This window comes from Zophobas morio, unplaced genomic scaffold (genome assembly GCF_036711695.1).
Source record: "Zophobas morio isolate AGI-343-1 ecotype UQ-CSIRO unplaced genomic scaffold, CSIRO_AGI_Zmor_V1 ptg000014l, whole genome shotgun sequence".
Classification (NCBI taxonomy): Eukaryota; Metazoa; Arthropoda; class Insecta; order Coleoptera; family Tenebrionidae; genus Zophobas; species Zophobas morio.
In genome coordinates, this window is record NW_026972119.1 from 24,039,192 (window position 1) to 24,065,891 (window position 26,700).

The following is a 26,700-nucleotide window of genomic DNA, read 5'->3' on the forward strand; positions in this document are numbered from 1 at the left end:
ACTGAAGAATTGAAAAATTGAATTAAAATTTACTGATAATTTTGTTTTTTTAAATTGTTTCATTTTTCTATTTCTTATTTTCGGCTTTTCAGTCTAATAAAACATGTTTCGGTTGTTCGTTGTTTCAACATACTTGAACTTAATAAATTAGTTACCTACTCAAAAAAACAGTTGTTATTTTTTGTAGGCCCAAATAAAGAAAAACAACGTGCCTTCAATAATAACCACAATCATTCTCACCTCAATTTTTTAACTTAGACCAAAATACAACGTCATTTCATAAATGTATTTGACATGTTTATATCTACGTATAACGACGATTATTACTCCACCATCGATCCTCGATAATCGACCCCCGCCTTGGCACAAACCCCTGAAACTAATCCAAACGACATAAAAGACGAGACTGTTATTATTGTGGAATCGTGATGACAAATCATGCACTAGAGCCGTCCAAGTGTCAGCCCTTGGATCGGAAAACTAGTGCTTAACTCCTAATCGATAGCCGGTTTCTTGCAGGTCGCCCTGAGTGATAGACTTGGAGATAACCGCAGGAAACGCAACGGCACGCTACAGCGGACCGCCGTCCAGGCCGACTCCACCAAGCCCTTCTTCAACCACGTCTTCAAGTTCCCGCTCCAGCAGGAGGGCTGTCAGAGGAGGTTGCACATCGAGGTCTGGCATCGGGAGCGCAGCTCGAGGTAAGGGCATCTCTTGATTTTGAGTTAGATGGTAGAAAGTCAAAAGTTTTGCGGTTGTGGTCAAGTGTGGCACGATTCGTTGCGGGCTAACTTGTACAGGACCACTGGAAGTTGGTAAATTATGGTAAAGTGGTAATGGGAGGAATGGGTGGTTTTTACTGAAAACGAGCATCAGGTTGAGCCAGATGAACACCAGGACGCTGTAACCGAGGCGCACGTGGAGTGGGATCATTGCGGGGAATGAACGCGATTGACAGTTTTGACAAACAGGGTGACACTTATTTATCAATTGTTCAGGGGTTTTTGATAAAAGTGGGCCGTGAATTTTTTTTCACGTTGGATAAAATGATTCATTGATCAAACGACTCGTCTGTCAGTGCGTGAAATTGACGCTCACTTAAGGTTGTTTTGCCACATTTATTGTTACTTAGAAATCATATGATCAAGTGCTAAATATTCGACCTGTGTTTAAAATCTAAATTTAAAAAATTCGAAAAATTAAAAAATAGAAAAATCGAAAAACTAAGAACTCGAGAAAATTAAAAAAAATCGCAAAATTTAAAAATCCTAAAACTGAAACATCGAAAAACAGGAAAATTGAGAAAAACTGAAAAGTTGAAAAATCGAAAATATAAAAAATTAAAAAAACTTAAAATTGAAAAACTGATGAACTGAAAAATCGAGACTTTGAGGTATCGAAAATAAAAAATTTAGGATCGCCAAATGGCAGAATTCCAAAAATTAAAAAATCAAAAATTTGAAAAATCGGAAAATTAGGAATTCAAAAATTAAAAAAATTGAAAAAACGGGAACTTGAAAAATCGAGAAATTGAAGAATCGAAAACGGAAGAATCGAAACTGAATTCCAAAACTAAATCGTCGAAAAACTAGAAAATTGAGAAACCGAAAAATTGAAATATGCGATGTGTTCATTTTCGATTTTTCGAATTTTCGATTTTCTGATCTTTCATGTTTCGATTTTCCATTTTTAGATTTTTAGATTTTTGTGTTCGTCAGTCTTTAGATTTTGCAGTTTATTTACTTTTGCATGTTTCCATCATTTTTCCTTTCGATTTTTTAATTTTCGAATTTTCGATTTTAGATTTTTCAGGTTTTTCATTTTTCAATTTTCGGTTTTTAGAATTTTCGATTTTTCCATTTTCAGATTCCGGTTTTTCGGCTTTTCGATATTTCGATTTTTTTCCCATTTTTTGACTTTTGAATTTTCCGGTTTTCAGTTTTTCACTTCTCGATTTTTCGAATCCCCTTTTCCCATTTTTTGATTTCTGAATTTTCGATTTTTCGGTTTTCCCATTTTTCAATTTTCAGTTTTTCAGATTCCAGTTTTTCAGTTTTTCGATTTTTCGATTTTTGTCCCATTTTTTGACTTTTGAATTTTCGATTTTAGGATTTTCGACATTACGAATTTTCGAATTTCAACATTTCGATTTTCGATTTTTCGGTTTCAATTTTTAGTTTTTCAAATTTTCGATTTTTTGAATTTCAGATGTTTTCCGTTTTTTTATTTTCGATTTTTCCAATAAGTGATACAGTGAATTTTCGATTTATCGTCTTTCGATTTTTCTGTTTTTTCGTTTTTATATTTTCGATTTTTCAGTTTTGCACTTTTAGATTTTCTATTTTTCGCAAAAAATGAAAAATCTAAATTACAAAATCCTAAAAAATAGAAAAACTGAAGAATTGTATAACTGAAAAATCAAAAAATCGAAAAATCTGTTTCGATTTTCGATTTTTCGAATTTTTGATTTTCGGATTTTTGAATTTTCGATTTTTCTTTTAGTTTTAGATTTTGCAATTTATTTATTTTTCCATTTTTCGATTATTTTGGATTTTGGATTTTAAAATTTTTCGATTCTCGATGAACGATTTTCCATGTTACAATTTTTCCATTCTTCAGCTAGACTTCAGTTTTATTACTTTTCTATTTTTCGCTTTTCGATTTTCCGCTTTTCAGATTTTTCAAGTTCAAATTTTCAGATTTTGAATTTTCCGGATTTTCAGATTTTGAATTTTCCGGATTTTCAGTTTTTCGATTTTCGAGTTTTAGACTTTTTACTTCTTTTATACTCCCTTTTCCGATTTTTTAATTTTTTGAATTTTCCGTTTGGCATTTTTTTTACTTTTCGAATATTTTACTCGATGTTTTCGAATTTTCAACATTTTGATTTTCGATTTTTCGGTTTTCTGATTTTTCAAATTGCTGAATTTACCATTTTTTTTTATTTTCGATTTTTCGAATATTTCATTCAATGAATTTTCGATTAATCGACTTCCGATTTTTCGGTTTTTCCGTTTTTAGATTTTCGATTTTTCAGTTTTGTACTTTTCGATCTCCTATTTTTCGCATTCAATTTCTTCGGTTTTCAAAATCAAAAAATCCTGAAAATAGAAAAATTTGAGAAATGTATAACTGAAAAATCAAAAAATCGAAATACCTAAAATTCAAAAAATTCAATTTTCCATTTTTAGATTTTTCCAGTTTTTAGGCTTTGCAATTTATTTACTTTTCAATTTTCGATTATATAATTTTTCCTTTTGATTTTTTTAATTTTTGAATTTTCGATTTTAGATTTTTCAGGTTTTTCATTTTTTAATTTTTGGGTTTTTCAATTTTTCCATTCTCGATTTTCGGTTCTTAGAAGTTTCGATTTTCCAATTTTTCCGTTCTTCAGCTGCAGTTTTATTACTTTCTTATTTTTCGCAGTTCGATTTTCCGCTTTTCAGATTTTTAAAGTTTCAATTTTAGGATTTTGGATTTTCCGGTTTTCAGTTTTTCACTTTTCGATTTTTCGATTCTCCTTTTCGCATTTTTTGATTTCTGAATTTTCGATTTTTCGGTTTTCCCATTTTTCAATTTTCAGTTTTTCAGATTCCGGTTTTTCAGTTTTTCGATTTTTCGATTTTTGTTCCATTTTTTGCCTTTTGAATTTTCGATTTTAGGATTTTCGACATTACGAATTTTCGAATTTCAACATTTCGATTTTCGATTTTTCGGTTTCAATTTTCAGTTTTTCAAATTTTCGATTTTTTGAATTTCAGATGTTTCGTTTTTACGATTTTTCAGATTAGTGAATTTCCGTTTTTTTTATTTTCGATTTTTCGAATAAATGATACAGTGAATTTTCGATTTATCGTCTTTCGATTTTTCTGTTTTTTCGTTTTTAAATTTTCGATTTTTCAGTTTTGCACTTTTAGATTTTCTATTTTTCGCAAAAAATGAAAAATCTAAAATACAAAATCCTAAAAAATAGAAAAACTGAAGAATTGTATAACTGAAAAATCAAAAAATCGAAATATTTATCTAAAATTCGAAAAATTGAAAAATCTGTTTCGATTTTCGATTTTTCGAATTTTTGATTTTTGGATTTTTGAATTTTCGATTTTTCTTTTAGATCTAGATTTTGCAATTTATTTACTTTTCCATTTTTCGATTATTTTTCATTTCGATTTTTTAATTTTTGAAATCTCGATTTTTCGATATTTCAATTTTTGGATTTTAAAATTTTTCGATTTTCGATGAACGATTTTCGATGTTTCAATTTTTCCATTCTTCAGCTAGACTTCAGTTATATTGCTTTTCTATTTTTCGCTTTTCGATTTTCCGCTTTTCAGATTTTTCAAGTTCAAATTTTCAAATTTTGAATTTTCCGGTTTTTCAGTTTGTAGATGTTCGAGTTTTAGACTTTTTAATTCTTTTATATTCCCTTTTCCGATTTTTTGATTTTTTGAATTTTCCGTTTGGCAATTTTTTTACTTTTCGAATATTACATTACATTATTATACATTTTGATTTTCGATTTTTCGGTTTTCTGATTTTTCAAATTGGTGAATTTACCATTTTTTTTTATTTTCGATTTTTCGAATATTTCATTCAATGAATTTTCGATTTATCGACTTTTCGTTTTTAGATTTTCGATTTTTTAGTTTTGTACTTTTCGATCTTCTGTTTTTCGTATTAGGGAGTAAAAAATATAAAAACTGAAGAATTATATAACTGAAAAATCAAAAAATTGAAATATCGAAATATCAAAAAAATCGAAAAAACGAGAATTCGAAATAAATTAAAAATTGTAAAAGTGAAACTTAAAATAAAAAAAAAATAAATAAATCGAAACGTCTAAATCGAAAAATTGAAAAAACAAAAAATTTGAATAATCAAAAATTTTAAAAATTGAAAAATTGAGAAACCGGAAAATTTAAAACTCCAAAAATTAAAATAACAACAAATCGAGAAATCGAAACATTGAAAAAGCGAATAACTGAAAACTTTTAAATGTAAAACCGAAGTAAATTTCAAAAACCGAGTAGTCGAAAATTGAAAATTTGAAAATCGAAAAATTGGAAAATGGAAAAACTGAAAAATCGAAAAATAGAGAATTTGCAATGGGAAAATAAAGAATCGAATCCGGAAATTTAGAAATCTAAAACTCAAAAAATCTTTTATTCAAGAAATCGAAAAATTGAAAACCGAAAAATTGAAGAATAGAAAACTGAACTAATGAATCGAAAAATTGGAAAATCGTTAAACTGAAATATCGGACAATTGAGAAATCGAACATTTAAAAAAAAGAAAAACGAAAATTTGAAAATTCGAAAAATTGAAAATCAAAAGTTTAAAAATTGAAAAGTCAAAAATTGAAATTGAAGAATCAAAAACGGAACAATCGAAAATTGAAAAATACTGAAACTGAAATGTAGAAATATTGATAAATATATAAATGAAAAAGCCGAAAAATCGAAAAAATGACAAATCTTAAAATGAAATTGAAAAATCGAGAAATCGAAAAGATGATAACACCAAAAATTTAGAAAATTGAAAAATTGAAAACAAAATCCTAAAAAATGAAAAATTTCAGGACTGTGTAACTGAAAAATCGAGAAATTACGGAATGGGAAAATCGAAAAATTGAAAAATTGAAAGAATTGAAACATCGAGAAAACGAAACATGGAAAGGTCGGGAAATCTAGAAATAAAAAAGTCGAAAAATTGAGAAGTAGAAATAGCCCAAAATAGAAGAATTAAAAATTGGAAAAGTGAAAAGTTTCAATTAAAAAAATTGATAGATCCAAAAGTGAGAAATAAAAATTGGGAAATTGAATAGTCGAATATTCGAAACGCCGAAATCTCGATAAACCGAAAAATCGAAAAGTCGGAAAACGTAAAAACCAAAAATTAAAAAATCAAAAATTTTAGAGATAGAGAAATTGAAAAAACCGGAAAATTAAAAATCAAGCAAAAAATTGAAAAATCTAAAATGAAAAAATCTACATTTTAAAAAATCGAAATTTGAAAAAATCGAAAAATTGAAAAAGCAAAATTCTAAAAAATAGAAAAATTGAAAAATTGAAAGAATTGAAACATCGAGAAAACGAAACATGAAAAGGTCGAGAAATCTAGAAATCAAAAAGTCGAAAAATTGAAAATTCGAAATAGCCCAAAATCGAAAAATTAAAAACTGCGAGCGAACAGCTTCACTTTAAAAAATTTGAAAAATCCAAAAATTGAGAAATAAAAAATCTGGAAATTGAACAGCCAAATCTCGTCGAAATCTGGACGAAAAAACCAAAAAATGAAAAGTCGAAAAATTTAAAAACCAAAAAATCGAAAAATCAAGAATTCTAGCAATCGAAAAATTGAAAAACCAGAAAAACTAGTACTCAGGCGAAAAATTAAAATTTAAAATGGAAAAATCTACATTTAAACAAGTCGTTTGGAAAGTCGAGAAATAGAGAAATCAAAACGTCGAAAATTTGAAAAATCGGAAAATGGAAAAATCCTAAAACTGAAATAGAGAAAAACTGTGAAACGGGAAAATCAAAAAATGGAAATATCGAAAAGTCGAGAAATCCAGAAATCCAAGTCAAAAAATCTATTAATCAAGAAGTGGAAATATCGAAAATTTAGAAACGCCAAATATTAAAAAATTGAAGAATGGAAAACTGAATTGAAAATCGTTAAACAATTGAGAAATCGAACATAAAAAAAATCGATAAACCGAAAATAAAAAAAATGAAAAAAATGCAGAATAAAAAAATTCAAAAATGCCACAACTAAAATATCGAAAAATTGAAAATCGGAAAATTGAAAAATTGAAAATCGAATTATTAAAAAATTTTAAAATTTGAAAACTGAAATATCAAAAAAATGATATATCGAAAAATCTTTAAGCCGAAAATTCGAAAATTCAAAGAATTAAATTATTGCAAAACTGTTCTACAATTTTGACTTTTTCTTTTACAAAAGTCTCGATGTCCAGGATAAAAATTCAATACGGATTCATAAACCACACGTTCTGGAGTACGTTGCTCTTTGACATTTAAATAACATTTACTCGACAAAATATAAATTTTGGTTAATTAATCACCATGAAAACTTAAAACGTTTGCTAGGTTTCAGTGCATTAGATTTTGCAATTTCAAAGTTAAAGTGTAAAATGTTTTACAATTAATGCGCGGAATTTTTTTAAGTAAGTCAGAAAAAATGAATCAGTTAACTTTATTGATTAATTTTTGAGAAAAATTGTCTGACCTGACCATGACCTGAATTCTTTCGATCGATTTTTCTTAATTCAAATTTGGTTCATAACGAAATCGACATTTCCAAGCGCCCTATCGCCAGTAAAATAAAATAAGACACCACTTCAACACATCCCTCTCTCGCCGTGCGTCAGGAGCACGAAAACAATTCCCAGCCCACATTTCCAACACAAACACCTCCACATATTGTTCTATCCACAAAAGCCTGGAAAAGAGGAGCCGCAGCAGCTGTAACGGTGTGCGGCTTCGGGGAAAATAATCCAGCTTTTTCAGGCGAACGAGAGCGAAGTTCGTTGCCAAAAATACCTGCAAAATGTGGGAACCGCTGTTCTTTTTATGATCTCGGTTTCGCAGGAACTGGTTTATCATTATGGCGATGGGTCATCAATCGGGAAGTTCGATATTTATGAACGCAGGTAATTGCTTAGGCACTGCAGCGCTCACCGTTAAACACCATCAGCAAATTGAAACAGAGAAAGGTCAAACCGTAAGTCGAAGAGCTAATCTGCATTACTTCCTGCTGTATTTCAGGCTAAGTGGCTTTTATGGCACGGGGCGCTGGAACGTGGCTTTTAGATTTGCCTGCGAGGTTTATGACACGAGTTCGACCAGGAAGAATAACAATTCGCCCTTGGAAGTAGATTTTATTGAGTCAGATAGTCATGAGTGGAGACAGAACAGCTGATTTGATGGTTTTGTGCTGAAAATATTAGTCGTTAATCAATTATTAAGGCGGTTTTTGCGTTAACTACGAAAGCGATTTGAATTTGGCGCGCTTTTGTCTTAACTGATGACGTAGGCGCCAAAGTTCTGCTACTCTCTAGATTATTTTTTTCGGTTTTTTTTTATAAAATTTGGCACACAGTTAAGTCTAAAGTGCAGTTTTGACATGGAAATGGTCGAAAATCATTTCGACAGAACTTCCCTCGCCCATGAAGTACAGCCCAACAAATCTCGTTTCCTTGAAAAATTATAACAATTTTTTGCGATTTTTGTTTTTTGATAACTTCTATGAAATAACACCACTGGCGTAAATAACACTCCCGCAATTTTTTTGGCTTGAATTTTTCAAGTCTTCAATTTTTAGATTTTGTCATTTTTCGATTTGAGTTTCTTAACTTTTTAATTTATATTTTTTTTATATTTTATCTTTCGATTTTATTATTGTTTTGAAAAATTGAAAAATAAGAATATTTGAATTATGGCAAAATGTAAAAATCGAAAAATCGCGAAACGGGAAAATCAAAAATTGATTAATCGAGAAATCAAAAAACCGAGAGATCGAAGATTTGAAAAACCGGATAATTGAAGAATCGTAAAACTGAAACATTTCAAAGGCGAAATTTCGAAAAATTGAATAATTGGAAAATTGAAAATAAAGAAAATAAAATGTTGAAAAATCAAAAATTTCAATGTCTGAAAAATTGAAAAACCGGAAAGTCTAAAACTGAGAAGTCGAATAATCGAAAGATCGATAAATCGAAACATCAAAAAATTGAAAAATTGAAAAATTCAAAATGGAAAAATCAAAATTTCAAAATATCGGAATTCAAAAATCGAGAAATCGAATAGAATAGAATTTTTCAGTTCGATTTTCGATTTTTCAATTTTTCATTTTTTTAATTTTTCGATTTTTAAGTTTTTGATTTTTCAATTTTTCGATTTTTTAAATTCAATATTTTCGACTTTTCGGTTTTTGAGTCTAGCTTCCATTTTTCAATTTTTCGGTTTTTTGGTTTTTCGATTTACTTTGATTTCTCAATTTTTCGACTTTTCAGTTGTAGGATTTTTCAATTTCTCGATTTTTCAAATTTCAAATTTTTAAAATGTAGATTTTTCCACTTGAAAAATCTGGGGAATGATTAACTGAAAAATTTAAAATTGAAAAATCTAAATTTTATATCGAAATTCAAAATTCGAGAAAAATCTAAACATCGAAACATTGAAAAATTAAAAACTTAAAAGTCTAAAAATTGATAAGTCGAAAAACTGAAAACTGAAAATTTGAAAAATCGATAAATCCTGAAAAGGTAAAATCGAAAAACTAAAATATCGAAAAGTAAAAAATCGATTAATTAGTTAATTAAAAACCGTAAACTTATAAATGCCAAATATTAAAAAACTGAAAAATCGTAAAACTTAAATATCGGAAAATTGAGAGATCAAAGATTTCAAAAATCGAGAAATCAAAAATTTTAAAAATCGAGAGATTGACGAATCGTTAGATTGAAATATATCAAAAGTGAAAGATCGAAAAACTGAATAATCCGAAAATTGAAAATCGAGAAAATGAAATATTAAAAAATCAAACATTTCTAAAATGAAAAATTTGAAAAACCAAACATCTAAAACTGAAAAATTCAATAACTAAAATAGAAAAATCTAAATTTGATAAAATCGGAATTCAAAAGTCGAGAAATCGAAAAAACGAAACATCGAATTTTGAAAAATTGAAAAATCGAAAAACTGAAAAATTGAGAAATCGTAAATTGGGAAAATCAAAAAATCGAGAAATCTGAAAGTCAAAAAATCAAGACATCGAAAAATCGTAAATTTAGAAATGTCAATTATTAAAAAATTTAAAAATTGAAATATCAGAAAATCGGGAAGACGGAAATTGAAAGAAGCAAAAAAATAAAATTTGAAAAACTGGGAATTGAATCGAAAAATGGGAAAATCCTAAAACTGAAATATCGAAATTTTTTTGCACTTTTCGAGTTTTCAAGTTAAATTTTACAGTTTCTCAATTTTCCAACTTTTAAAATTTTCAATTTTTATAATTTGTAAATTTTCAAGTTGTTTCCTAGTTTTCAGTTAATATTTTATTTTCTTAATTTTTTCTATTGTTCATGGTTATATTTTTTGTTATAATGTTATAATTTTTTGTTTTTTCAATTTTAGTTTCTAAAATTTTCCGATTTGCGATTTTTCAACTTTTCTATATTCTTTATAATATTTTTTCTCCTTTATTTTTTCAGTTTTTCGGTTTTTCGATTTGCAAATTTTCGGTCTCCAAATTTTCGATTTTTCCAATTTTAGATTTTTTATTTTTCGTTCTTCAGTTTTAGATTCTTCAATTTCATATTTTTTCAATTTTTCGTTCATTCAGTTCTTAGATTTTTAATTTTTTTTTTCTATATTTCAACTCTTTGGATAAAAAATGGAAAAATTGAAAAATAAAAAACAAAAAACGAAAAAGTATAAAGTGAAAACTGAAATATCTAAAAATTGTAAATTAAAAAACGAAACGAGAAATTCAAAAATTGAATAAATGAAAAATTAAAAAATCGAAAGAAACATTCAAAAAATAAAAAAACTGATAAAAGGAAAACCCGTGATATAAAATTGGGAAAATTTAAAAATTGGAAAACCACGGATCTGAAAAATCAAAGATTGAAAATTTGAAAAATTGAATAAACGAAAAATTAGACAATCGAAAGGAATATTTAAAAAATGAAAACATGATAAAAGGTCTCAGAAATTCCAAAAATTCCGGTTATTCCAAAAATCTAGAAATCCCAGAGATTCGAAAAATTCTAGAAATTCTGAAGTTTCTGAATACTTGGAATATTGAAGATTACAAAAAATCTGAAGACTGAAGATTCCGAAAATTCCGAGGATTATAAAGTTTTCAGAAGGTTCCAGAGATTCCAGAAAATTAAAAAATTCTGAATGTACCAAGACTTCAGATTCCAGAAAATCCAAAGATTCCAGATATTTCTAGTTTCTAGAAATTCCAGACATTCGAGAATTCTAAAGATTCAAAATTTTCTGTGTCTTAAGAGTGAAAATCGTAAAAAATCTGAAAACTTATTTTGAAGATTCTGAAGATTATAAATATTTCTAAGATTTGAAAGATTCTAAAGGTTCCGGAAAATGAAAATAACAAAGGGAAAATGAAAAATAAAAATCAAAAGTTGTGAAACGAAAAATTGAAAAATTGAAAAGTTGAGAAACTGAAAAATCTAAAATTGAATAAACGAAAAATTAGAAAATCGAAAGGTATATTGAAAAAATGAAGGACATGATAAGAGGTCCCAAAAATTCCAGAGATTCGAAAAATTCGTAAGATTCTAGAGATTCTGAAGTTTCTGAATACTTGGAAGATTGAAGATTCCAAAAAATCTGAGGACTGAAGATTCCGAAAATTATAAAGTTTCCAAAATTCCAAAAGGTTCCAGAGATTCCAGAAAATTAAAAAATTCTGAATGTACCGAGACTTCAGATTCCAGAAAATCCAAAGATTCCAGATATTCCTAAAGTTTCTTAAGATTGTGAAGGACGTAAAAAATCTGAAAACTTATTTTGAAGATTGTGAAGATTATAATGAAAATAAAAAAGGGAAAATGAAAAATAAAAATCAAAAGTTGTGAAATGAAAAATTCAAAAATCTAAAAATTGAAGGATCGAAAAATTGAAAACCAAATCGCAAAATTGAAAAATATTAAAACTGAAACATTTTTTTCAATTTTTCTATATTTAATTTTTCAGTTTTCCGATCTTTTAGTGTTGCAATTTTTCAATTTTACAATTTTGTCGATTCGGTAATTTTTCTATTCATAGTTTTTTTCGATTTTTAACTTCCTTGATTTTTAGCTTTTAGTGTTTCAATCTTTCATTTCTTCAGTTCTTCGATTTTCCACTTTTTCAATTTTTCAATTTTTTCCGACTTTTGGTACCACAAAAATGGAAACATTGCAAAATTGAACAAAAAATGAAAAACCAGAGAGTATAAAATGAAAATGAATGAAACAAAAAATGGAAAAATCGAGAAATTAAAAATTGAGAAATTAAAACATCGAAAAAGTGAAAAATCGGAAAAACGAAATATTGTAAAATCGAAGTATTGAAAATTAATGACTTCGAAAAATTGGACACAAAAGTGAATCAAGAAAAAGAAAATTAAAAATCTGGAAAATGAAAAATCGAAAAATAGAAAAATTAAAGATTGAGAAACCGAAAAAGCGAAAAATGAAAATTTCTAATATCGAAAAATTGCAAAACTGAAAAATTGAAAATTGAAATATTGATAAATTATTAAACCCAAACACTGAAAAATGGAAAAATTGAAAACACAAAGAAAATGAAAAAACGAAAAATTGTGATATCAAAAAATTGTACGAAGGTAATTAAATTCAGCTTTTTCGAAAAAATTTAACATTTGATTTTACGAATGTTATGTTCTTATGATTATTGATTAATTGCCTCATACATTAGTTTGTTTGAGTCACCCTGTAGAAGTAATTCTAAATCTATATAATATAAAATTTTTTTTTTTTTCAAAAATCTGGATGTCTAGGGAGTATCTTATTTTATAAAATTAAAATAATATTTACTAATGTAACTTTTGGTTAGCTTTTTACCATCGATACGATATTCTTAATGCAGGTATAAAATTTGACAACAATCGGTCCAGTATTTCTGAGATTATATGTTTAATGAAAATCCGGACAGACAGACAGACAGACGGACGGAAACGGGCGACCTATATTTTCGTCCTCTAGCTGTCATACAACATCGATAAAACTAAAAGTGGCTAGTCGACTAACGACCTCGATTACAACACTTCCCCAGCTTTCGCTCATTCAGCAAAAACCAAGCGCTTCGCTCCACTGTGGCGCGTCCGTCTCCGGCGGCATTAGCGCTTTTCAGGCCCCGAAAGCGTCCGTAAATCATCGTCGGCCCTCCGGAGCGACACCATCGCGCAGGCCCTTCGCCGGCCCGCGACGTGCCGTGGCGCAGTACGCAAAATCGCGGCCTCCGATCGATGCCAGCTTCGCGCTTTCCGGGAAAGCACACCGTCTTCTTGCGTTCTTGTCGGCAACGCGCCTTTCTCCGGGCGAGACGGAACAGCGAGTGGGCGTGGAGGAAGTTTCAGAGCGTCGCGTCCTTCGGCCGGACCTGGAGCTCGCCTCACTCGATGACCTCCTGCGGCGCTCCCGAGACGTGGCGGGACGACGCGGTCAGCGGGTTCGCAGTGCCAGTGAATCGTGGTGACGCGTGACGTTGCGACGGATCGAGATTAGTGAGTGTGGATGCACAAATTCGAGGGATAGGGTTTGTGGGGATCGGGCGACCAGGTCGATCAACAGATTGTCTTGCTCGCTCTGGGGGGAATTGGAGCGGAGTGTGGGGGACGGTCTTCGAGGGGGGGTCGTGGATGTCTTCGTGGCCTAGATCATGCAACTTGTTTACTAAATATACGCGATATTGATTCACGGGACTACACGAAATAAATTAATAGTTGATGGCGAGGATTAAAATTAAGAGGGGTCGGGAGATCGAGATGGTGGCTTGGGGGAATTTCCATGGGAGTTTTGTGGTGTAGCTTTTCATTGCGGATTGCTTCTGGGTCGGGAAATCTCGGTCAGAGTTCAAAAAGTTCAGCTGAAAATGTGCTATCAGAAAATCCTCTACATAAACCTTTTCAAAAATTACTGAAAATATTTTTCTATTTAAGGAAGGTATAACTACATATTAGGTAATATTTTGACTGTTTTCATTTGAAATCTTTCCACCCAGAACCACGTTTTAACTATATAAACTTTACCACGTTTGTTTATTCAAGGAACACTCGGTTTTTGAAAATTTTGGCGGTCTTTTTCCAACATCTAATTACTTTTTTCCCGAAAGTTGTGACTAAAAGTTGCCTAAATTTTGGTCTTAGTTAATGACCTCCAAAAATTATTTTCATGATTTTCAAAATTTGTAGGTCACGAAATTTTGACTTAGTTCTAAAGTTAAAAAAACACAATCAAGACCAAAATTCTATAGTTCTTTGACCTCTTCTTACAATCACAGTTTATTTTTGAAATTCCGATGCGACGTTGCCACGTTATTCTAACTTTCTTGACGTTTTTTAGCAAAAAAAATCGCAGTAGGGTTATTTTAAAAATCTGTGTTACAATATTTGATTTTATACAATTTTCAAATATCAATATCTAAGTTTTTTTTCAAATAGAATACACTATATTTTATTATTGCATCTTATTCTATTTTTTTTTCTTTTTTGTTAAGTGATAAAATTCAGGATGTTCTATTTAAAAAAATAGATTTTTTTTTTATAAACACTCAGTATACTAAACTTGTGCTTAATTGATACCACAAGAAAGCGCGTACTTTTGTTTATTTTTCCACAAAATATTGTAACACAGATTTTAAAATTAACCCCTTTGCGATTTTATTTGAACCCCTCAATCGCTAAAAAATTTCAAGAAAATTGGAATAACTCGGCAACGTCGCATCGGAATTTCAAAAGAAACTACAGTTATAAAGCCTAGAAAGAGACTAATGACAGTATGTATAATATATAGGGTGTTTCATTTAAAAAAACTAAATTGTGTGTTACGCATTAAAAACAGAAAGTAGGAGTTTATAAAATTATGGAATTAATTTTTAAAACTCAGTAAAAATAACTAAATTTTTTTTATTTTTTTGAAAAGTAAATTTTTATTTCAATTTTTCAGATCTGTTTACAAATATTGTCTGAAAGAAATAATATTGAACCGATTTTTTTATTGAAAATTTCGGAAAAAGTCGTTTTTTTTTAATTTTGGGGCCCGAACAAGGTTATACTAGTGCTGATTTGATCACATTAAAAGCCATGATTTTGGAGCCAAAAATATTGAAAATATTTAAATAAGTGTGTTGAAGTGATATCGGTTGTGCTTTAGAGGTGAGGGAAGATGAGTATGAAAGACTCACACGATACTCGATATACGAGTGAAAAAATTCCGCTAGTAGGCCATGAAATTTATTTGACCATAACTGTCACAAGTGTTGCCAACATCATTATTTTAATCATAAATTTCATGGGTTACTAGATGACTTTTTTAATTAAAATATACGGTTAAAAACAGCCGCGGATTTTGAAGATTTGTCTTTGATAGAAACTTCATCTTGTCACTTTATAGTCAGTTTGAAAGAGACAGAAATTATCAAAGACAAACTTTCAAAAACCCATGTTTTTTGCTCTCTCGGTAAATTCCAAAAGTAATATTTTTAGCATAGAGTTGTTCCAAATTTCAACCATTTATCTTTGAAAAAAAAACACCCTGTATGAATCAGTCTGGACTAAACGAAAAAAAAATTGAGATCTTCGTATGATCTATGGTTTCAAAACAAGTGAGAAGTTTTGGTTTTCAGAGTCATCTGATATCATGAGTATTTTTGTAGTGATAAAAATAATATAAACAATGTGGAAAAAATAAAAGTGACACGATTTTATAGTTTTATCCAGTATTTAAAAGAAGCAGCTATTTAGAAACTATCTATGACGTTACGACAATGCTATTCCATAATGTCCCGATTGTTAATTTCTTTAATTAATTTTTTATCTTTCTTTCCAGTTTGTCAATTCTTAAATTATTTTTTATTAATTTTTGAAGATAGAGTCAAAATTTGAGTTTCTATTAATTCAAAAATTTACATTATTAGAATTCTAGATACCTAAATTGTTTTGAGTAATTTTCATATAATTTTTGGAAAAAACCCGATATATTAAAAAACGTCGTAAGGTCCAATAGAAATAATTTTTATAACTCATTAAAAATGACTACAAATATTTTTATTTTTTTATTGATCTCTACCTAATCAAAAATTACTAAAAATATTCCATTAAACGAAAAAACTCGTGGCGGTGATTTTTGGATTTAAGAAACGTGAACTATTAGGTAATATTTTGACTGTTTTCATTTGAAATCTTTCCACCCAGAACCACGTTTTAACTATATAAACTTTACCACGTTTGTTTATTCAAGGAACACTGGGTTTTTGAAAATTTTGGCGGTCTTTTTCCAACATTAAATTTACTTTTTTTCCGAAACTTGCTACTAAAAGTTGCCTAAATTTTGGTCTTAGTTAATGACCTCCAAAAATTATTTTCATGATTTTCAAAATTTGTAGGTCACGAAATTTTGACTTAGTTTTAAAGTTAAAAAAACACAATCAAGACCAAAATTCTATAGCTCTTTGACCTCTTCTTACAATCACAGTTTATTTTTGAAATTCCGATGCGATGTTGCCACGTTATTCTAACTTTCTTGACGTTTTTTAGCAAAAAAAAATCGCAGTAGGGTTATTTTAAAAATCTGTGTTACAATATTTAATTTTATACAATTTTCAAATATCAATATCTTAGTTTTTTTCAAATAGAATACACTATATTTTATTATTGCATCTTATTTTATTCTTTTTTCTTTTTTGTTAAGTGATAAAATTCAGGATATTCTATTTAAAAAAATATATTTTTTTATAAACACTCTGTATACTAAACTTGTGCTTAATTGATACCACAAGAAAGCCCGTACTTTTATTTATTTTTCCACAAAATATTGTAACAGATTTTAAAATTAACCCCTTTGAGATTGTTTTTGCTAAAAAATTTCAAGAAAATTGGAATAACTAGGCAACGTCGCATCGAAATTTCAAAAGAAACTATAGTTGTAAAGCCTAGAAAGAGACTAATGACAGTATGTATAATATATAGGGTGTTTCATTTAAAAAAACTAATTTGTGTGTTACGCATTAAAAACAGAAAGCAGGAGTTTACAAATTTATGGAATTAATTTTTAAAACTCAGCAAAAATAACTAAACATTTTTTTATTTTTTTGAAAAGTAAATTGTTATCTCTATTTTTCAGATCTGTTCACAAATATTGTTTCAAAAAATAATATTGAATCGATTTTGTTCGTTGAATATTTCGGAAAAAGTCGTTTTTTTGGTTATACTGGTGCTGATTTGATTACATTAAAAACAATGTTTTTGAAGCCAAAAATATCGAAAATATTTAAATAAGTGTGTTGAAGTGACATCGGTTGTGCCTTAGAGGCGAGGAAAGATGAGTATGAAGACCCACACGATACTCAATACGCAGCTACCTCATTTGGTCATTCCACACGACTGAAAAAAAGTCCACTAGTAGGCCATGAAATTTATTTGACCGTAACTGTCGCAAGTGTTGCCAACATCATTATTTTAAACATAAATTTCATGGGTTACTAGATGACTTTTTTAATTAAAATATACCTACGGTTAAAAAAAGCCGCGGATTTTGAAGATTTGTCTTTGATAGAAACTTCATCTTGTCACTTTATAGTCAGTTTCAAAGAGACAGAAATTATCAAAGACAAACTTTCAAAAACCCATGGTTGTCTTTGATCATGTTTTTTGCTCTCTCGGTAAATTCCAAAAGTAATATTTTTAGCATAGAGTTGTTCCAAATTTCAACCATTTATCTTTGAAAAAAACACCCTGTATGAATCAGTCTGGACTAAACGAAAAAAAAATTGAGATCTTCGTATGATCTATGGTTTCAAAACAAGTGAGAAGTTTTGGTTTTCAGAGTCATCTGATATCATGAGTATTTTTGTAGTGACAAACATAATATAAACAATGTGGAAAAAATAAAAGTGACACGATTTTATAGTTTTATCCAGTATTTAAAAGAGGCAGCTATTTAGAAACTATCTATGACATCACGACAATGGTATTCAAAAATGTCCCGATTGTTAATTTCTTTAATTAATTTTTTATCTTTCTTTCCAGTTTGTCAATTCTTAAATTATTTTTTATTAATTTTTGAAAATAGAGTCAAAATTTGAGTTTCTATTAATTCAAAAATTTACATTATTAGAATTCTAGATACCTAAATTGTTTTGAGTAATTTTCATATAATTTTTGGAAAAAAACCGATATATTAAAAAACGTCGTAAGGTCCAATAGAAATAATTTTTATAACTCATTAAAAATGACTACAAATATTTTTATTTTTTTATTGATCTCTACCTAATCAAAAATTACTAAAAATATTCCATTAAACGAAAAAACTCGTGGCGGTGATTTTTGGATTTAAGAAAGGTGAACTATTAGGTAATATTTTGACTGTTTTCATTTGAAATCTTTCCACCCAGAACCACGTTTTAACTATATAAACTTTACCACGTTTGTTTATTCAAGGAACACTGGGTTTTTGAAAATTTTGGCGGTCTTTTTCCAACATCTAATTACTTTTTTCCCGAAAGTTGTGACTAAAAGTTGCCTAAATTTTGGTCTTAGTTAATGACCTCCAAAAATTATTTTCATGATTTTCAAAATTTGTAGGTCACGAAATTTTGACTTAGTTTTAAAGTTAAAAAAACACAATCAAGACCAAAATTCTATAGTTCTTTGACCTCTCCTTACAATCACAGTTTATTTTTGAAATTCCGATGCGACGTTGCCATGTTATTCTAACTTTCTTGACGTTTTTTAGCAAAAAAGATCGCAGTAGGGTTATTTTAAAAATCTGTGTTACAATATTTAATTTTATACAATTTTCAAATATCAATATCTCAGTTTTTTTCAAATAGAATACACTATATTTTATTATTGCATCTTATTCTATTCTTTTTTCTTTTTTGTTAAGTGATAAAATTCAGGATGTTCTATTTAAAAAAATAGATTTTTTTATAAACACTCTGTATACTAAACTTGTGCTTAATTGATACCACAAGAAAGCCCGTACTTTTATTTATTTTTCCACAAAATATTTAACAGATTTTAAAATTAACCCCTTTGAGATTTTTTTTGCTAAAAAATTTCAAGAAAATTGGAATAACTAGGCAACGTCGCATCGAAATTTCAAAAGAAACTATAGTTGTAAAGCCTAGAAAGAGACTAATGACAGTATGTATAATATATAGGGTGTTTCATTTAAAAAAACTAATTTGTGTGTTACGCATTAAAAACAGAAAGCAGGAGTTTACAAATTTATGGAATTAATTTTTAAAACTCAGCAAAAATAACTAAACATTTTTTTATTTTTTTGAAAAGTAAATTGTTATCTCTATTTTTCAGATCTGTTCACAAATATTGTTTCAAAAAATAATATTGAATCGATTTTGTTCGTTGAATATTTCGGAAAAAGTCGTTTTTTTGGTTATACTGGTGCTGATTTGATTACATTAAAAACAATGTTTTTGGAGCCAAAAATATCGAAAATATTTAAATAAGTGTGTTGAAGTGATATCGGTTGTGCTTTAGAGGCGAGGAAAGATGAGTATGAAAGACCCACACGGTACTCAATAAGCAGCTACCTCATTTGGTCATTCCACCCGACCGAAAAAAAGTCCACTAGTAGGCCGTGAAATTTATTTGACCGTAACTGTCGCAAGTGTTGCCAACATCATTATTTTAAACATAAATTTCATGGGTTACTAGATGACTTTTCTAATTAAAATATACCTACGGTTAAAAAAAGCCGCGGATTTTGAAGATTTGTCTTTGATAGAAACTTCATCTTGTCACTTTATAGTCAGTTTGAAAGAGACAGAAATTATCAAAGACAAACTTTCAAAAACCCATGGTTGTCTTTGATCATGTTTTTTGCTCTCTCGGCAAATTCCAAAAGTAATATTTTTAGCATAGAGTGGTTCCAAATTTCAACCATTTATCTTTGAAAAAAAAACACCCTGTATGAATCAGTCTGGACTAAACGAAAAAAAAATTGAGATCTTCGTATGATCTACGGTTTCAAAACAAGTGAGAACTTTTGGTTTTCAGAGTCATCTGATATCATGAGTATTTTTGTAGTGACAAAAATAACATAAACAATGTGGAAAAAATAAAATTGACACGATTTTATAGTTTTATCCAGTATTTAAAAGAAGCAGCTATTAACAAACTGTCTATGACGTCACGACAATGCTATTCAAAAATGTCCCGATTGTTAATTTCGTTAATTAATTTTTTATCTTTCTTTCCAGTTTGTCAATTCTTAATTTATTTTTTATTAATTTTTGAAAATAGAATCAAAATTTGAGTTTCTATTAATTCAAAAATTTACATTATTAGAATTCTAGATACCTAAATTTTTTATTTTTGTTTTGAGTTATTTTCATATAATTTTTGGAAAAAAAACCGATATATTAAAAAACGTAAGGTCCAATAGAAATAATTTTTATAACTCATTAAAAATGACTACAAATATTTTTATTTTTTTATCGATCTCTTCCGAGTGGCGATGACGTCATAAAAAAATTGAAAAGTAAATTTTTATCTCTATTTATTCTTCAGATCTGTCTACAAATATTGTTTCAAAAAAATAATGTTGAACCGAATTTTTCGGAAAAAGTCGTTTTTTTTTAATTTTGGAGACCAAACAAGGTTATATTAATGTTGATCTGAACACATCAAAAACAATATTTTTGACGCCAAAAAATTCCATATAATTAAATAAGTACATTTGAGTGGTATCGATTGTGCTTCAGAGGTGAGGAAAGATGAGTGTGACAGACCCACCCAATACTCAATAAGCAATATACCTTATATTCCATACGATTGTAAGAAAGTTCGCATCAAATCGTGCCGATATAATTATTTTAAAAATGTATTTCATGGGATACTAGACGACTTTTTTTTAATCATATGGTACATTATACCGAGAGAGCAATAAAAAATACGATCAAAGACAGTGGATTTTTGAAGATTTGTCTTTGATATAATTTTAGTTTTGTCAGGTTACAGTCAATTTTAAAGTTTGAAATGAAAATGTAACGATCAAAGACAAATTTTCCAAAATTTCGATACATTCCAAAAATTCGTCTTAAAAAAAGAACTAATTGTTAAGTGAAACACCCTGTATGAATGACGTCACAACAATGCTATTCAAAAATGTTCAAGTCGATAATTTCTTTAAATGATTTTTTATCTTTCTTTGGAATTTATCATTTTTTAGTTCTAAATAAGTATTTTATCGAATTTTTCACCTTTTATGTCAAAACTTGTAAGACTTTTCGGTTATCGCTTTAAGACCATAATTTCATTCTATTGCTTGTATTGTGATTAATGTTGGGTGATTTTTCAAAGTTTTTCAATCATGTTGTTATTAGTAGTGGAATAAATTCCAATTTTTCGATTCTCTTTCTAACTTCTAGCCATATTTACACATCCATATCCAACTCCCAACTTCTATTAACCCCGACGTATACTTTTTGCAAACCTAATTTATCCTCTCCCACCCCCCTGAAAAAATCGCTTCACGGCCTCGATCCCTCCCACCTCCCAGCCGTCTGAACCATTCAGAAAGACATCAATCTTGTCCCTTGACAAATTGATGGCCCGACCTAAATACGAGATGAAAAGCTACCGACTTATTATTTTTCTCCCAGATTTGAAAAGTGGGCCTCTTTTAGGTGTAATTTTTATACAGCAACCAAGTGCCATAGACCTTTGTGACTAAATGTATTGTGATTGTGACATTGCGGACTCCACGAAACGATGATTTTTGATAAAAGTGCAAACCGTGATCGCAGAACTGTCGAGCTCGTAAACAACAGAATGCGCCACTTCGCCTAGATGGAAAAAGTAAGTTTTGTCACGCGAAGCGGCGATGGCGTGCTGGGATTGTTGTAAATTCAGTCGGGGTTGATCAGTTTTTAGTGATGGATACGGAATCGTTGCTTAATTAAAGTGTTGCTTGGAAAGTCATGAATAAAAAGCGGATTCTAGGGCGAATTATGAAAGTTGTATTTAAAAAAATCCTAAAATCTCAAGTTTTGGGTTAGCAAAATGAAAGAACAAATTTTATTGCACAGCTAAGTACGTGCGTAGGTTTTAGAATAATTAACACACCCATTTACAGACAAGTTGTCTCCTGTTTTTCTAGGAAGAGCTTTGATGTGTTAAATACACCAAGCCCTCCTACAACTTTCTTTTCGAGTTCTCTTCCTGTGTCAATTAATTCGTGTCGGGTTTTCGTAAAGTGAAGCTCAAAAGTGTGAACGAGTTTTAAAAATTGTTTATCAGCTAGTATATTGTGCCATTTTTAAAAATGCCCAAGGTCAAATCGTCTTTAAAAAACAAAGAGCTTTTTCAGATAGAAAATGCCTAATTATTCTGTAAAGCCTGGAAAACTAGTTGTGAAAATAATTCAGGTGGTTGCCTGGCTGCAAGTCATAAATTAGTGGAAGCTTCGATTCTTAGAAAATTTCTACCGTTCTTTCAAAATTGTCAATTGAAATATAGCAATTTTTATGGTTCCATCAAAGTAGCTCGATATGAAATTTTCGTAAATAAAAAAGGAAGTTATTAATTTTTGTTTCACAAAATACAGTTGTTTTAGGGATGTACTTTATTGTTTTAATTTATACAAAGAAATGTTTCAAAAATTCGTTGATTTGAGACAAAAGAGAAATTAGGACAGCAAATAGTATAACAAAAAAGTTGCGACTAGCGCCTTTTTTTTTTTCTTTTTACACATCCTAGATTCTATCTTATTTCCACTCTCATCCCAGAGAAGAACATAATTAGCCCCGCCCACCCACCCTGTCTCTATTTCAGAGAATGACTTCCTGCGCTCTGAATAAAATGAATAATTTTATACTAAACAGAAATAAAATTAGTGGTTAGAATGAGAATAATGGGAGTGGGTTCTTGCTAAGATGAAACTGATTTTGGCAAATCACATACCTTCCAAAAAAATAGAGGGCGGGTGGGCGGGGCTAGTATTTGCTAAGATAAGACTGTTTCTAGCAAATCACATATATTCCAAGAAAATAGTGGGTGGATGGGCGGAGCTAGCATTTTATAAGATATGACTGATTTTGATACATTTTCGAAATTGAACTAGAGATTTTCTTGTAGATTTCGACATCCAGAATTAATTTTCGGCCTTGCTTCCTTAGAAATTCTTACCGTTTTTCCAGGATCGCCAACTGAAATATGGCAATTTTTACAATTTTTTTTTTAAGTGCACTAAATAAGAAATAAACCTGATAGCAAATAGTATAACAAAAAAGTTGTGGCTAGCGCCTTCTTGTTTCTCTTTTCATATCCTAAATTCTATTGGTTTTCATTCTCTTTCCACAGAAGGCCATAATTAGCCCCGCCCACCCGCCCTGTCTCCATTTCAGTGATTGATGTCTGCCCTGAATGAACTATACTAAACAGGAATAAAATTAGTCCTTAGAATGGGAAGAGTGGGGATGGGCGGGGGTAGTACTTGCTAAGATAAAACTGACTTTGGCAGATGACATAGTTTCCAAAAAAATAGAGGGCGGGTGGGCGGGGCTAGTATTTGCTAAGATAAGACTGTTTGTAGCAAATCACATACATTCCAAGAAAATATAGGGCGGGTGGGTGGGGCTAGCATTTTATAAGATATAACTGATTTTCACACATTTTCTAAATTGAGCTAGAGATTTTCTTGTAGATTTCGACATCCAAAATTAATTTTCAGCATTGTTTTTGTGGAAATTCTTACCGTTTTTCCAGTATCGTCAAATGACATATGGCAATTTTTACAATTTTTTTAAAATCCACAAAATAAGAAATAAATTTGATAGCAACTACTCCTAGTATAACAAAAAAAGCTGCGACTAGAGCTTTTTTTCTTCTTTTTTTACATTAGTTTCTATTCTCAATTCACAGAATATAATTAGCCCCGCCCACCCACCCTGCCTCCATTTCAGTGATTGATTTTATTCGCTCTGAATGAAATGAATGATCTTATATAGTAAGCAGAAATAAAATTAGTTGTTAGAATGAGAAGAATGGGGGTGGGCGGGGCTAGTACTTACTACGACAAAACTGATTTTGGCAGATGACATAGTTTCCAAAAAAATAGAGGGCGGGTGGGCGGGGCTAGTATTTTATAAGGTGTGACTGATTTTGACACATTTTCTAAATTGAGCTAGATTCTCTTATAGGTTTCGACATCCACAATTAATTTTCGGCCTTATTTTTTTGGAAATCCTTACCGTTTTTCCAGTAACGCCAATAGAAATATGCCAACCTAATTTTTTTTTTTTTAATTTCACTTAAGTCGTGTCAAGTGCATGAAATAAGAAATAAATTAGAAAATAGTAAAACAAAAAAGCTGTGACTAACGATTTTTTTTCACATCCTAGTTTCTATTACTCCATAGAAGAAAATAATTAACCCCGCCCACCCACCCTGTCTCCATTCCAATGATTGATGTCTGCCCTGATTGAAATAAATGATCTTATAATAAACAAAAATAAAATTAGTCCTTAGAATGGGAAGAGTGGGGGTGGGCGGGACTAGTACTTGCTAAGATAAAACTGGTTTCGGCAAATCACTTATCTTCCAAGAAAATTGAGGGTGGGTGGGTGGGCCTGGTATTTCCTAAAGTAAGAGTGTTTTTAGCAAATCACATATCTTCCAAGAAAATAGAGGGGGGTGAGCGGGGCGCCTTTTTTTCTCTTTTCATATCCTAGATTCTATTAGTTTTCATTCTCTTTCCACAGAAAGACATAATTAGCCCCGCCCACCCACCCTATTTCCATTTCAGTGATTGATGTCTGCCCTGATTGAAATAAATGATCTTACACTAAAAAAATAAAAAATAAGTCCTTAGAATGGGAAGGGTGGGGGTGGGCGGGACTAGTACTAGCCAAGATAAAACTGATTTTGGCAAATCACATATCTTCCAAGAAAATAGAGGGTGGGTGGGCGGGGCGCCTTTTTTTTGTCTTTTCACATCCTAGATTCTATTAGTTTTCATTCTTTTTCCACCGAAAGACATAATTAGCCCCGCCCACCCACCCTATCTCCATTTCAGTGATTGATGCGTGCCTTGATTGAAATAAATGATCTTATACTAAACAAAAATAAAGATTGTCCTTAGAATGGGAAGAGTAGGGGTGGGCGGGACTAGTACTTGCTACGATAAAACTGATTTTGGCAAATCACTTATCTTCCAAGAAAATTGAGGGTGGGTGGGCGGGGCTTGTATTTTATTTAGTAAGAGTGTTTTTAGCAAATCACATATCTTCCAAGAAAACAGAGGGCGGGTGGGCGGGGCACCTTTTTTTTCTTCTTTCATATCCTAGATTCTATTAGTTTTCATTCTCTTTCCACAGAAATACATAATTAGCCCCGCCCACCCACCCTCTCTCCATTTCAGTGATTAATGTCTGCCCTGATGGAAATAAATGATCTTATACTAAACAAAAATAAAATTAGTCTTTAGAATGGGAAGAGTGGGATGGGCGGGACTAGTATTTGCTACGATAAAACTGATTTTGGCAAATCACTTACCTTCCAAGAAAATTAAGGGTGGGTGGGCGGGGCTAGTATTTCCTAAAGTAAGAGTGTATTTAGCAAATCACATATCTTCCAAGAAAATGAGGGCGAGTGGGCGGAGCGCCTTCTTTTTCTCCTTTCATATCCTGGATTCTATTAGTTTTCATTCTCTTTGCACAGGACATAATTAGCCCCGCCCATCCACCCTATCTCCATTTCAGTGATTGATGTCTGCCCTGATTGAAATAAATGATCTTATACTAAACAAAAATAAAATTAGTCTTTAGAATGGGAAGAGTGGGGTGGGCGGGACTAGTATTTGCTACGATAAAACTGATTTTGGCAAATCACTTACCTTCCAAGAAAATTGAGGGTGAGTGGGCGGGGCTAGTATTTCCTAAAGTGAGAGTGTTTTTAGCAAATCACATATCTTCCAAAAAAATAGAAGGCGAGTGGGCGGGGCGCCTTTTTTTTTCTCTTTTCAGATCCTAGATTCTATTAGTATTCATTCTCTTTCCACAGAAAGACATAATTAGCCCCGCCCACCCACCCTATCTCCATTTCAGTGATTGATATCTGCCCTGATTGAAATAAATGATCTTATACTAAACAAAAATAAAAATAGTCCTTAGAATGGGAAGGGTGGGGGTGGGCGGGACTAGTACTTGCTACGATAAAACTGATTTTGGCAAATCACATCTTCCAAGAAAATTGAGGGTGAGTGGGCGGGGCTAGTATTTCCTAAAGTAGGAGTGTTTTTAGCAAATCACATATCTTCCAAGAAAATAGAGGGCGGGTGGGCGGGGCTAGCAATTAATAAGGTATGAATGATTTTGACACATTTTTAAGATTGACCTAGAGATTTTCTTCTACATTTCGACATCCAGATTAATTTCCGGTTTTGTTTTTTGGGACTCTTATCATTTTTCTAGTACTACCAATTGAAATATGACAATTTTTACAGTTTTTTTTTAAATTTACTGAAGTCATGTCAAGTGCACGAAATAAGAAATAAATTTGATAGCAAATAGTATAACAAAAAACTTGCGACCAACGACTTTTTTTCTTTTTTCGCGTCATAGATTCTATTAGTTTGCATTCTCTTTCCACAGAAGAACAAAATTAGCCCCGCCCACCCGCCCTATCTCCATTTCAGTGATTGATGTCTGCTCTGAATGAAATGAATGATCTTATAGTAAACAAAAATAAAATTAGTGGTTAGAATGAGAAGAGTGGGAGTGGACTGGTACTTGCTAAGATAAAACTGATTTTGGCAAATCACATATCTTCCAAGAAAATAGAGGGCGGGTGGGCGGGGCTAGTATTTGCTAAGATAAGACTGTTTTCGGCAAATCATATATCTATCAAGAAAATAGAGAGCGGGTGGGCGGGGCGAGCATTTTATAAAATTTCACT

The 26,700-nt window shown here is 30.5% G+C and overlaps 1 protein-coding gene across 1 annotated transcript in view; it reads left to right on the top strand.

Moving 5' to 3' along the window:
* The window catches only part of Psgef (Protostome-specific GEF), a 149,595-nt gene that overhangs the window by 50,907 nt on the left and 71,988 nt on the right, over positions 1 to 26,700 (top strand). Inside the window, exon 5 of the mRNA XM_064055984.1 lies at positions 520 to 701. Coding sequence (XP_063912054.1) covers positions 520 to 701 — 182 coding nt within the window. The remainder of the gene's footprint in view (positions 1 to 519; positions 702 to 26,700) is intronic.